This window comes from Typha latifolia, chromosome 15, assembly GCF_019914945.1.
Source record: "Typha latifolia isolate L0001 chromosome 15, TyphaL0001v2, whole genome shotgun sequence".
NCBI classification, from domain to species: domain Eukaryota; kingdom Viridiplantae; phylum Streptophyta; class Magnoliopsida; order Poales; family Typhaceae; genus Typha; species Typha latifolia.
This window is the reverse complement of record NC_133100.1, coordinates 3,894,204-3,907,975: the sequence shown is the minus strand read 5'-3', so window position 1 is coordinate 3,907,975 and position 13,772 is coordinate 3,894,204. Positions and strand designations below refer to the sequence as shown.

Sequence of the window (13,772 nt, the reverse complement as noted above, 5' to 3'; positions counted from 1 at the left end):
CTAAAATTTTAAGACGGTGATCCAACGGATTGGGTATTTCAAGTTGAGCAACACTTTGATTGTCAAGGAACAGCAGAGGACGCAAAAGTTTAGATAGCAAGCTTTCACCTCCAAGGAATGGCATTGCATTGGTATAAATCAGTTATTCGTGGTAGAGGATTTACCGATTGGACTCACTTTTATAGAAGGATTACACGCAGATTTAGGACAGCGGCATATGAAGATTTTGGTGCCACATTAAGCAAGATGGTTCAGAGGACAACCGTATTAGAGTACCAAGCTGAATTTGAAAGAGTTAGTAGTCGTTGTGAGCCATCTTGGCCCGAACTGACATTGATGAGCATATTCATTCCAGGGCTGCGGGATGAGATACAGGCGGATGTTCGTGCTCTTTATCCTACCACTCTTAAGGAGGCCTTTGAGAAGGTTGTGAGGATGGAACAAAAACATAAAGCTCTCAAGATAGCAGCAAAAACAAGTTGGTACAACCAAGTTGGGTGGGGGTTTGCGCCTAGAACATCAGCTGGAAAGTCTACGGGTTCAAAGGACGGCTGCGAGTACTATATCACGACCACCTTTGAGACCTTTCGATGTTAGAGGAGGCACAAGCCCTCCCCCCCCCGTTCGAACTCTCACGCTTGCCTAGGTGGAGGAGTGAAGAATGAAAAGCCTTTGCTTTCGATGCGATGAACGTTTCACTCCCGGTCATTAGTGTTCCAAACCGATCGGGAGTGTGATGCTCATCAACGATCTCGAGGAGGATGATGAGGTTGTTGATAATGGAGAGTGTTCAAAGGAGGTCCATGAGGAGGTCGTTGAGGAGGGCGCGGAGGAAGTTATCCAAGCTAAAATATCGATGCATGCATATTCGAGTACTTCCGCGCCGAGGACGTTACGCGCAGACGGATTTATTAGAAAGCATTATATGCACATCCTCATCGATTACAGGAGTACACAACTTTCTAGACAAGAGGTTAGTGAGGAGATTGGGTTTGGATGCTTGAACCGCCACGAGGTTTGACGTTGCTATTGAAGACGGCATGAAGCTTAAGGCGAAGAGCTTATGTCGCCGGGTTGGTATACAGGTACAAAAACACATCATTGTGGACTTATATCCATTGGCGCTGCGAGGAGCGGACATTGTCCTAGGCACACAATGGTTACAAAGCTTGGAACCCGTCACTTTTGATTTCCGGAGCATGTGGATAAAATTTAAGCAAGGAAACAAAGATGTGCGGCTTGATGGCGTTCGATCTCCGTCGATTCCTACGATGCAGCCAATAGTGGGGCTGCCATGTGCGAGTGATTTGGCCTATCTTCTTTAGTTAGAACCAACAAGAGACGAGCCTCAAATGAGTCCAGATACTACTATCGAGTTGTCTAATTTATTAGACAAATTTGATAGACTATTTGAAGAACCAAAGGAGTTGCCACCAAGAAGAACGGCGGACCATCGCATAGAGATTGTGCCCGGGGCTACACCGGCAAATGTAAGGCCATATCGGTATCCACATATGCAAAAGTAAGTTATCTCCAAGATGGTGGCCAAGATGTTGGAGCAAGGCCTTATATAACTAAGTCATAGCTTTTATTCCTCGCCCGTTGATGCGGACATCAATAACATATTACACAGGCTCAGTGCAGTTCCTCCTTTATGAAATTAGTTTAAGTCAATTATTTTTATTATACATTTGCTATTTATGGTGTTTAGGGTTATATTTGCTTTTTTGCAATTATTTAGGATGTTATTTGCCTATTGTCATTTGTAAGATCTACATATAAGCCAACTTTTTACTTAATCGGAGTTAATAAATAAATGAAATTTTTTTTGAGATCTCCAATGTGAGTTTTGGGTGTGAAACCCTAATTGAGAATGGAGGTGTGAAATCCCATTCTTTTTCTCTTTCTTTTACAATCATCGTTCCTAGAATCCTAATGATCCATTTGTTTTACATCATTTTTGGTATCAGAGCAATGATTTTTTAGGATTCAAATTTTCTCTAAACCATATTTTTTGTCTCCATCGCCTATTAATTTTCCCATGCTACCCATCTTCCCTAACCTTTATCACCAATTCCACCATGTATAGATGGCCCACCTTCCATGTTTTATGTCACTATACACTTGTCCTTCATTCGACACTTGCATCACGAATGTAAAATCATCATCGCATGAGAAGATTACTGTTGTAGAGGAATGAGAAGAATCAATCATCATTCCAAAATTGCAAAACAAGATCCAACCAAATGTGAAGTGTTCGTGCATCATCCAATAGTCCATTATCACCTAAATCAACCTTCTTTGTCATGGTGAGCCAAAAAAAAAATCGCTTCTCAAAGAATTTCGAATTTTCAAATTTTGAGAATTTTCAAATTTCAAAATTTTGAATTTTAAATTTTTGAATTTTTGAAATTCGAAATTTTGAATTTTTGAATTTCAAATTCTAGTTGCTTATCCTTTCCTTGAGATTTCAACAAATCTTTTTTTTTCCTTAACCCTCTCAACAAATCCTTTTTTTTTTCTTAACGCTCTCAACAAATCCTAACTATCCAAAAACTAATCAAGCCTATCCCAAAGTTCAAATTTTAAAATTTCCCCCCAAAATATCAAAATTCTCTTTCTTTTCTTCCTTACCATATCTACCAAAATTTCGAATTTTAATTTCTTCCCAAAATGCCAAAATTTTCTCACCTTCTCGAACCTATTAAACTCAAACCCACCTAAACCCAAACCAATTCAGCTTACCAACCTAACCCTATCCAAATCTATTAGCACCTAACACAATCCAACCCATTAGCCTTAACCCCAACCCCGTTCCCACCTTAGCCTTATCTACTACCTTAATGCTAATCTAATTCCTTCCTTCACCAGACTCCTCATAGCCAGCAACTTCTCCACGACGTTGTCGTTGCCAGTAGTGCTCTCCATTGATGTTGTCATCGCCAGTGTCGCTCTCTCTCCACCGACGCCGACATTGCCAACCCCGCTCTTCGCCATCGCTAACGTCATCTTCTCTAAACTCCACCACCTACTGTCGCTTGCTTGCAGCCGCCAACCCATATCATTTGTTGTCGCGTCCCCATCGACTTCTTCTCTCGTCCCCATGATCGGTGTCATTTCTGAAACTGAGGACAAGCCTTGACATCATGAAAATTTGGGTGTGAAACCCTAGCTTGAATGTGAAGGTGTGAAACCAATCCCTAAGCATGATGATACTTGGTTTGACTGAGAACGGTAAGAGCCCGACAGACTAGAGAAGTATGAGAAAAGTCTCAGTCCACTGCTCGAAGTCACTAAGAATAAGTCTTATCATTAGAAAAACTTGAGTGTGAAACCTTTGCTTGAGGGTGGAGATGTGAAACCTATCCCTGAATCTGATGATATTTAGTTTAATCGAAGTGACTTGGGGTGTCAGGAAACTGAGAGACTAGAGCAACCTAAATGCTGCAAAGGACATACTTAATAGAGTCAAGTTCTCTCCCACTTAGGGAGTATGATGTAGACCTCAGTGACATATTACATAGGCTCAGTGCAGTTCCTCCTTCATGAAATTAGTTTAAGTCAATTATTTTTATTATACATTTGCTATTTATGGTGTTTAGGGTTATATTTGCTTTTTCGCAATTGTTTAGGGTGTTATTTGCTTATTGTCAGTCGTAAGATCTATATATAGGCCAACTTTTTACTCAATTGGTGTTAATGAATAAATGAAATTTTTTTTGAGATCTCCAATATAAGTTTTGGGTGTGAAACCTCATTCTTTTTCTCTTTCTTTTACCATCATCGTTCCTAAAATCCTAACGATCCATTTGTTTCACATCACCCGTGCTATTGGTGCGAAATAAGGACAGGACATGACATTTTTGTATCGACAATAGGATACTAAACGCTATTACCATCAAGGACCGGTATCCCATTCCAGTTATAGAAGAGTTGCTAGACGAGCTTACAGGGGCGGGGCGACTATATTCAGCAAGCTTGACTTGAGGGCCGGGTATTATCAAATTAGAATTCATTCGACAGATATGTACAAGACTACATTTCGGACTCCGGACGGGCATTATGAGTTCCGGGTCTTTTAGTCTCACCAATGCTCCAACTACTTTTCAAGGCATTATGAATGATATATTTTGGCCTCTATTGCGAAGGTATACTTTGGTATTCTTTGACGATATTTTGATATATAGCAGGACTGAATTAGAGCATTGGCAGCATTTGGAGAATGTGCTGAATTTGTTGAAGCAAAATCAGTTGAAGATCAAGAAGTCTAAGTGCCTATGGGGAGTACCACAAATTGAGTATTTAGGCCACATCATCTCAGCGGAAGGTGTAGCGGCGAATCCTCAAAAAATAGCATGCATGACCGCTTGGCCTATTCCTACCACGACCATAGGAATACGAGGATTTTTGGGGCTGACCGGATATTATCGCCACTTCATCGCTAGGTAGGGCAAAATCGCTGCTCCTCTCACTTCTTTGTTGAAGAAAAACTCTTTTAAATGGACGAATGAAGCTATTATAGCTTTTGAAAAACTAAAAATAGCAATGACGACGGCGCCCATTTTAGCACTACCGGACTTTACCAAAAAGTTCATTGTGAAATGTGATGCGTCGGGAGTTAGCATAAGAGCTGTACTAATGTAAGGAGGACGTCTCATTGTCTTTCTTAGCAAAGATTTATCACAAAAATCTCAGCAATTATCGACTTACGAGAAAGAGATGTTGGCAATTCTACATGTGGTGACAAAGTTGAGGCCTTATTTAATCAGTAGGCGATTCATTATCCGAACCGATTAAAAGAGCCTTCCAACTTTATTGGAAGACGTATACACACTCCGGCACAGCAAAAATAGGTCACAAAATTGCTGGGGTATGATTATGAAATTCAATACAAGAAAGAAACGGAAAATAGAGCGGTGGATGCATTATCACACCAACCCGATATCACCGAGCTTGTAACCTATACTTCTCCCACTTTTCCTTTTCTTGATGAGCTGAGGTATGCATGTACATCTGACTTAGATATTTTGAGATTGTTACAGGAGGTGTTGGATGATCCGGAGCGCCATCCAGAGTTAGAGAACTGAGACGGTTTGCCGCTGGATTGCGGATGCATTTGAGTGCCCACAAATAATGGATTGCGGCAGAAATTGTTGGAACACTTCTACCAAACTCCAGAGGCTGGTCATGAGGGTGTCTTGAAGACTTACATGAAGATATCTCAGAGTTGTATGTGGCCAAAATTGAGGCGTGATGTGAGGAGTTTTGTCCGTGCTTGCGAAGTCTGTCAAAGGGCTAAGGCAACCACATTGAAACCGGTCGAATTACTTCAGCCTTTACCTATATTGGACCGTGTTTAGGAAGACATTTCTATGAATTTCATAGAGGGTCTTCCGCTGGTATGTGGTTATTCCGTTATCTTTGTGGTGAGAAGACATTTCTATGAATTTCATAGAGGGTCTTCCGCTGGTATGTGGTTATTCCGTTATCTTTGTGGTGATTGACAGATTGAGCAAAGTATACGCACTTTTTAGTATTATCACATCAATTTTTAGCTAAGTCAGTGGCTAAAATTTTTGTCAGAGATGTTACTCGGTTACATAACATGCCATGCACGATTGTCTCGGATCGTGATCGTGTATTTATGAGCGACTTATGAATGGAGTTTTTCAAATTGCAGGGGACTCAATTGAACTTCAGTTCCACCTATCATCCTCAGACGGGCGGCCAAACCGAGGTGGTCAATCAAGGCATTTAGCAGTACTTGAGGTGCTTTGTTGGAGAGATGTCGAGACGATGGTTGGAGTTCTTACCGTGGGCGGAGTGGTCTTACAACACCACCTACCATAGCAGCATTGGCATGACTCCATTTGAGGTAGTATATGGACGCACGGCTCTGACATTACGCGCTTATGATCTAGTGGCATCTGTAGATCGAACGAAGGTGGACTTAGCTTTGATGGATAGAGACGTCATATCGAGGAGGTTGCGTGCCCATCTTAAACTTGCTCAAAACCACATGAAGCAAGTTTATGATTGCAGTCATAGCAAGCAGGAGTTCGACGTTGGCAGTTGGGTGTTTGTGAGGGTGCAACCGTATCGACAGGTGACCTTGCGTCTGATTGTGAAACCAGAAGTTAGCACATTACTACTTCGGTCCGTTTTGGGTGTTAGAACGTATTGGTCTGGTTGCATATCGTTTAGAGCTGCCAAAGGGGTCAAGAGTGTATCCTGTCTTCCATATTTCATTACTGAGGGAGCGGATTGGAGATCATAAAGTCGTTGGATCAGTTCTACTGGAGCTATTAAATGAGACAGAGATCGTAGAGCCAGTTCATGTACTTGTTAAACGCCGACGACGACATAATACCAAATTAGAGATGGAGATTCTAGTTGAGTGGCTTGGCAAGCCATCCGATGAGGCGACATGGGAGTTGGAGACTAACAGCATTTCCCCGACTTTTCACCTTGAGAACAAGGTGGGGGAAGCATGGTGGGCTAATACATTTAGTTAGGGTCTTTTCTTATTGCATTAGTTGTTTAATTTTATTAAAATAAAATTTTTGTAGGTCGAGTTCGAGCGCGGAAGAGGTCGCGTTCGAACGCCCTTGCAAACGCCTGCATCAGGTTCGAAAAAACAAAAAAATGCAAAATGTGCGTTCAAACGTGGCCGAGCGTGTTTGAACGCCTGCATCGCGTTCGCACATACAGAGAACGTCTTTTATGCATTCGAACGCGATCGGCAGGAATCTTCTAGAATTAGGGTTAATAATTATATTTTGGCTTGTTGGCTAGCCAAAATCATTATGCTATTGGATTATTGATTTCTTGCTTCTTATCTTCTCTCTATTCTCTCTACCCTAATCTCCCTCCTCCCTCTTCACCAACCTACCACTTCTTCCCCTTCATCTTTATCCTTAACAGCATCCACCGTCCACTCTCATCTCCATTATCATCCATAACCCTAACATCCACTCCACCCGTCACCACCACCATCATCCGCAATATATCGTATTTTCGCCCTAGTTGCAGTTTGAATCTACGAAGGGTGTAAATATGAAAAACATAGATTAGAGAGTTACGGATCGATTCCACTTGGTTTCGTAATTTTTTGACTACGAGAGAATATTTGGTGAATATTTTCCCTCGGTTGTGCGGACTACTTTCTGCAATAAATTCAAATCTTGAATGAATCGTTCCGTAGCCCTATCATTGGTATTATAGCCTATCTTTTGGTAGCGTAGAACTTATCATCGACATGGCTTCTCTTGTCACCCATATTTTCCGAATCATCTCTCTCATCATCTGATTATTGATGGCCATCTGTTCGGAAAGTGATCCGATCATGGCTTGAACGCTAGGCTCTTCCATATTCTGATTTGGTTAGGCAGTTCCGCGAGTGAAAGTTCCCGTAGCCGTTTCCCGTCCTCTATTGGGAAAATCTCGTCTTCTTCATTTTGCCATGCAGCCATGGCTCTGGTTGTCGTCATAGGAAGCGCGTGTCTGAGAAATGGTGGCTCTGATACCACTCTTGATACGATCTCCCCTTTGGGCTAAGGTTTGATCTATCTCAATTTCAGATATGGACAGCATCTAGCACGGAACTTTGAAAAAGGATTCCGAAAGTTGCTGCCGTCGGATCAACATGAAAATTTTGATATGTAGTAGCCCTAAAAAAAGCTTTCCAACAAATCTAATTTCAGGGAAATCAGACTGTGGGATCTCGAGATATCGTCCGAGAAGTAGACGAGCGTTAGGGAGTCCGTCTATGAATCCGTAGATGGAGGCACGAGATCCTAGGTGATGATGGATGGTGGTAGACCGGCAGTAATGAGGTGGCACCGGTGAGTGAGTGGTGGTGGAAGGATTATGGATGATGGAAAGGGTTAGGGCAAGGTAATAGATAGATTGGAAGAAGGGGAGGAGTGAGCGGCCCTAAGGGACTAGGGTGAGTGGCCGGTCGAGGTAGGGTAGAAAAGTCGACGCCGCGGAACGAGGGAATGAGAGAACGAGAGAGAAGAAGAAGAAGACTAGGGCAAACCTCAATTCATTCAACAATGACTCATTGGTTGTCATCCACACTTTTAGAGGCTAATCAAACAATTCAAAAATGACAATTATTAACCCTAGAAACAGTAGATTTTTGCCGATTGCGTTTGAACGCACATTTTGCGTTCTCTGTATTTGCAAACCTGATGTAAGCGTTCACAAACGCGTTCGAGCGCACTCCACCCACGTTCGAATGCGACATACAGAAAACCTTTTTTTTCCTGAAATAAATAGTAAAACAAGAATAAAAGACATCCCTAAAATGTATCCATACTCGAGACGACATCGGTGAAGTCCGAATCGTATCATAATGATTGTTAGTTTTTAAACTTTTGTGGAACTCAATTACTTGGACAGTTGGACATGTTTTGCACTTTTGGGGCTTGTAATAATAATCTGATATCTTTTTAGAATTTTGTACACTTTTGGTTGCCTTTCAATTTTGTTCTTATCTTTAAATTAGTTCTTACAGCTTGATGTATACTTTGTTTTTTGAATGATACTTCTTAGTTCTTATAGCTTAATGGATGTATGTAACACTATTATATTGCATACTTTTACTTCAGATGTATCAATAATATTTTTTTTTTATTTCACCATGTCCTATGACGTGTCCGTGTTCTATATTTTCAAAATTTGCTGTGTCGCCGTGTCGTGTCCGTGTCTATGCTTCATAGTAGGGAGAGATGAAGCTTCAATGGAATCAGAGACTTGTTCTCCCTAAATATGATCAAGTGCTCTAAATGCAAGCCCATAAGCTGCAGCATGAAAAAAATGCCTAGGCACCAAGAATTGAAAATTATAAAATTCTGTTGTAATCTTTGGTGCGTAACTATCAATGTGATGAATCATAGCTAAGCTAACCAATATAAGAGTGTAGGGACTATAATACCATAAACAACCATAGGTCTTAAATTCGAGTCGAGGTGCTAAAATTTGTTTGTGCAAACTAATATCTTTTCAAAATATAATCAGATATGCAAAAATATGGTCAAATACGAATTTTATGGCTTATATGCGGTATTAGAAGCACTAAAATACATTTTCAAAGAGAAAAAGGAAGTAGAAGATAGATCTTCTCTCATGGATTTCTACTGTTGGTACCATGAGAAATCTTAGTTTGCAATTTTCTTGGCTACTGAAAAACTTAGGAAAAAGATATGTTCTAGCATGATATTGGAAGTGAACAATTAATATGTAGAGAGGGATTTTCTACAAGTAGATCACTACCATAATTAGAAGAGCATTATCTATTCTTATCAGGTTTGCTTCATACGCAGATATTTCATATAAGCAAGGTTTGAAAAATTGGGATCGGCATTTCAAAAAATTGATACGTATTAGCCGGATCAGCCGTATTGGCCATATCAATCGCTTAGATTAGATTGGATTTTTTAATTATGTAAAATTCTAACTATTATTTAAAAATACAAAAAAAAACTTCTAAAATTAAAAATAAAAAAAGTTTACCAAAAATAAGAAAATAAAGAAAGAAAAACTATGGTGCAAAAAAAATTGAAAAGAAGAGATTAGAACGAGAGAGTGGAAAAAATTAAATAAAAGAAAAAAAAGAAGAAGAAGAAAGTGGAAAAAATAAATTAAGAAATTATATACCAGAGTTCATCCGAGTTCGCAAGAGTTCTCCGGAACTAGATCTCTTCATAAAAAAAATAATGGTTATATGGTAAAGAGAGAATAAAAAGAGTGGAAGGCCTAGATTAGAATCGGGCTCGATCAATCCGGTAAACCATGCATGCAAGCATATGGTTAAACTATTAGACATGTTATGTTTATCATTTCTTAATTGAGTTAGAACAATCTTATGCTCAAAAAAGATAAGCAAGACTAATTTCTCATATTTGAAGAATTTAGAAAGTTTTTCCTCCTCTCATTCATGTCATTCGTCAATGAGTTGGAACAATTTCATCCGCACAAGAAAACTCAACACCCATAAAACTCACATCTGAAATTGCCGTAATTTATTCCATCTATCTGCTCTAAGAGCTTCTTTTATTAGGATAAGGACAAACTACAAGTCAATGTGAATATATGAATATACAAAATTTGAGATAAAAAATATTTCCTAAAAACCAACAAAGTAATCAAGATGGAAGCAAAAGATGAGCAAAATACTAATAGTAAACCATGCCAATTACCAAATTATACTCAATATTAGCATTTCATTTTTGGACCACTAGGTACAATACTAAATCTCTTTTAATATAAAGAGAATTTACAGAAGCAATAAGTCTTTCCTAAAGTTTTCTTGGATTTTGCATCAGTACCACCCCAAACTAATGAAATTATAAGAAGAAATAAGCCAAAATCCAAAAAAGAAACAAAAAAAATTACATACATCACAACAAAGAGATGATAACTTGATAAAACATACAAAAACAAACACCATAAGGGAAAGTCCAACAGCTTATAAAATAAGTGAAAGAAAAAACAGATCATATACTTCAAAAGAATTTACAATGCCATCTCTAATAGAATAATTCAGCATATTCCACATTATTAAGGAGTACATTTATGTTTCTGCTTCACAAATATGATATTATATTGTCTTCTCTAATAATATCAAGTGTTATTCCTATCTTGGTATTTGTAATTTCAAGAGTTTTAGCCCCAGTTAGAGAAGGACCAGATAAGCTCTCTAGTTATGAATCAGGTATAGAACCCATAGGGAAGCTTGGTTACAATTCCGAATCTGCTATTACATGTTTGGTCTAGTTTATGTTGTTTTTGGTGTTGGACTGCTACTTAGTATCAGCAATGCGTCTGAAAAAGTATCTTAAAGGGTGAAATTTAGATATTTGCACATTGTCGAAGTAAGGAACCATGGCAACAGATTCCATTTTAAGAGATTCGAAAGCAGAGGATGGTAAAAAAACATAGCAACATCCACTTTTTGATATAGAAATCATTATCTAATAAATTAAATTCAATGGTTTCCAAATAAATAAATAAATGAAAGAGATGGATGAAATTACAAATGGATCTCGGTCTAAGAGAAAAGGGAAAGGGGAGATGGCGAAATTGGTAGACACTACGGACTTGATTGGATTGAGCGTTGGTATGATAGCCTGCTAACAGAAACAAACAAACTAAACATACGAACCACAAAAGCACTATAACGGAATATCAAATTGCTTGTTTACAAATTAAGTGAACATAGACAAACATGAAGTTGTGTAATTAGAAACATGACCATTAATTCAGGAAATACAATATAATTTAATTATTGGATCATATACAGTAGAAAGATGGTACCATTTTCTCAGCTAATCCCTTGTGGGCAATAGCTCAGAGGGAGCGGGAGCATTTCAATGTATCAACAAAATGTTCCTCTCCAGGTTATTATTTGTACCAATACATACAACAACCATCTCCTGGCTTCAGTAATTGTTGTTGTGTGCCAGGGGAAGCTTTACATCATATATTAACTGTAACATATGTATGGAGACAGCACAATTTATCTACAGAATAATAGAGTGCTATCTCTTAGTAAAGTCCAAAAAAAAAATCTAAAAGAGCCACTTCTGTATTTAGGGTATGTACCTTTCTCTTATCGCCATTTGTACCACAGAATCAACCAATCTTGATCGCTTTCCGAGTTGCCAATGCCTTAGCAGCTTCAGAAACCTTGCCCTCTTCAACAATCATTTGATTTAACCTAATGGCACTCAGAGCAAATGTTTCAATAGAATCGGCTCCAATCCCCGGGCATCGAGATATGTCGATAACCTCCAACCATCTGCTGCAATGCTTTAGCAAGGAAAACAGAGAATCGCCAGTCAAACTCCTGCAACCCCTTAGTCTGATATCCACCAGATTCCTGCAAGAAGCGAGCATCGATCTGACCTCCTTATCGGCCAGCGTCTCATTATGTGACAAATCCAACCTACGGAGCCGTGGCATGCTCTGCCCAAGGAAGGTGAGCAGACCAGGCTCCCGCTCCACGACATCGCAGTTCACCAGGGCGAGCTCCTCGATGGCAGCACCGGCCGGCGCACGGGCAAGGGAGCGGAGTCCGTCCCCTGTGACAAGACAGCAGCTTTGAAGGCGGAGGGCGGCAAGGCCGAGACCACCGCTACCTACTCCACCTCGGTGGTAGTGATGATGACGGTCGCCGGCGATGGCGAAGAGATGGTCATTGTGGAGGTCCAGGGGGAGGCGGAGGTCAAGGGTGCGGAGGGCGGAGCCACGCTGGTGGATGAAGTGGCGGAGCGCATCCCTACTACCGCCGTCATATAAGAGAAGGGAAGTTAGGGCACGGCAATGATCGGCCGCGTGGAGGAGGACGCGGTCAGCGATCGCACGGCACGTCCGCAGCTCAAGGCCGAGGAGGCCACCAAGGCAAAGGGTAAAGGACGGGTAAGACGGCCCATCGCCGGTGCCGTCGCACGCACGCAACTGCAGCCACCGCAAGTTTCCGCAGCGCCGCCAAAGCCAGGAGAGCCCGCGGTCCGCCGCACGGATACCCGACAAAGATAAGCTCTCAAGAGGCAACACAATAAAGCCATCACCATGTGCTCCGCCATCACCGTCATCGCCAATCGCATCACGCGCGGAGCGGCGAGGGGACGGTTTAGGGCGGGACCGGATGAGCGAGAAGGACTTCAAGGAGGGAAGGTTCGCAAGCCATTGGAGGGATAGAGGAGGAAGGGAGCTTATATGAAGAGAGGTGAGACGAGTGAAAGAGGAGGAAACCGAGAGGAGAGCGGAGGAGGAGACAGGGGAATTGGGCATGAAACGGAGGTGGAAGAGGCGGCGGGAGCACGGGGAGACAGCGACGGCGAGGAGGAGAGAATCAGAAGATAAGGAAGTAGGAGAAATTCCATCGGTATCTATGTTGTCATCTTGGATGATGGTTAGATTGGAGAGGAAAGGGTAGTGGGAGAGGATGGTAGAGAAGGATGGCGCGAGAATAGTAATAGTACTACTACCATCAGCAGTAGAAGTAGGAGTATTTGTAATAGAAGAGGAAGAAGGAATTCGGAGGGAGAGGGAGGTGGTTGAGGACCGGAGGAGAAAGAGCCAGCGACGGGAAACAAGAGAGACGGATCGGGAAGAGGAAGGGGGAAGGCGTTGGATAATCTCTTGGAGGAGCTCATCGCACAAAAGCATATCCATCTCCTCTCCTCTGTCCTCTCTCGCTTTTCTTGAGCACCGCCTCGTGCCGAGGGAGAAAGAGGAGAATGGGTAGGTCGGTTTGGTGGGATGTTACGCGGTTGAATGTGGAAGAAAGGTAAAAGGAAAGGGACAAGAAAAACGGGGACCCACCGCCAAATTCTTTGTTCTGAAGTGTTGTTTCCAGACACGGTTTCTGCCAGACTTGGTTTATGCCGCCAGATATTGGTCAGAACAACGTAAGCTTTAAAAACTACAGAAAGAAAAAGAGGATTTTGTCCCCTTAAATCTTATATAGTTTTGATACTGCCATTCTTTCCCGTTCTATGTTTTCATTATAAAATCACTTAAAGTCTCTTTAACTAAATTGCTCTTGCTTTATTTTTGAGTAGTTAGAAAAGTCTGCTTTTCATTTAATATTAGTTTATCCTTTTTCAAAAATAAAATAGTACTTTTTATGAAAGAAAACACTACTTTCTTAAACTCAATAAATATTTTTCTTTTTTCCTTTCCGTGCATTCTATCTAAATAAACTTGTCATTATCGTCTTCACAAACCATATATTAATAAGTTTTCCTTTTTATTTAATT

At 40.8% G+C, this 13,772-nt stretch overlaps 1 protein-coding gene across 1 annotated transcript; it reads right to left on the bottom strand.

Moving 5' to 3' along the window:
- Positions 1 to 11,266: 11,266 nt before the first annotated feature.
- Positions 11,267 to 13,274, bottom strand: LOC140801895 (uncharacterized). Its single transcript, XM_073157261.1, has 2 exons — positions 11,611 to 13,274; positions 11,267 to 11,528 (listed from the first exon to the last, which is right to left on the bottom strand). Exon 1 carries the CDS (start codon positions 13,183 to 13,185, stop codon positions 11,641 to 11,643), a length of 1,545 nt encoding a protein of 514 aa, XP_073013362.1. The 5' UTR covers positions 13,186 to 13,274; the 3' UTR covers positions 11,267 to 11,528; positions 11,611 to 11,640.
- Between the last annotated feature and the right edge of the window lie 498 nt (positions 13,275 to 13,772).

Excerpts from the sequence above, each read along its gene's own strand:
- LOC140801895 (XM_073157261.1), bottom strand. The coding sequence starts at position 13,185 with ATGGATATGCTTTTGTGCGATGAGCTCCTCCAAGAGATTATCCAACGC.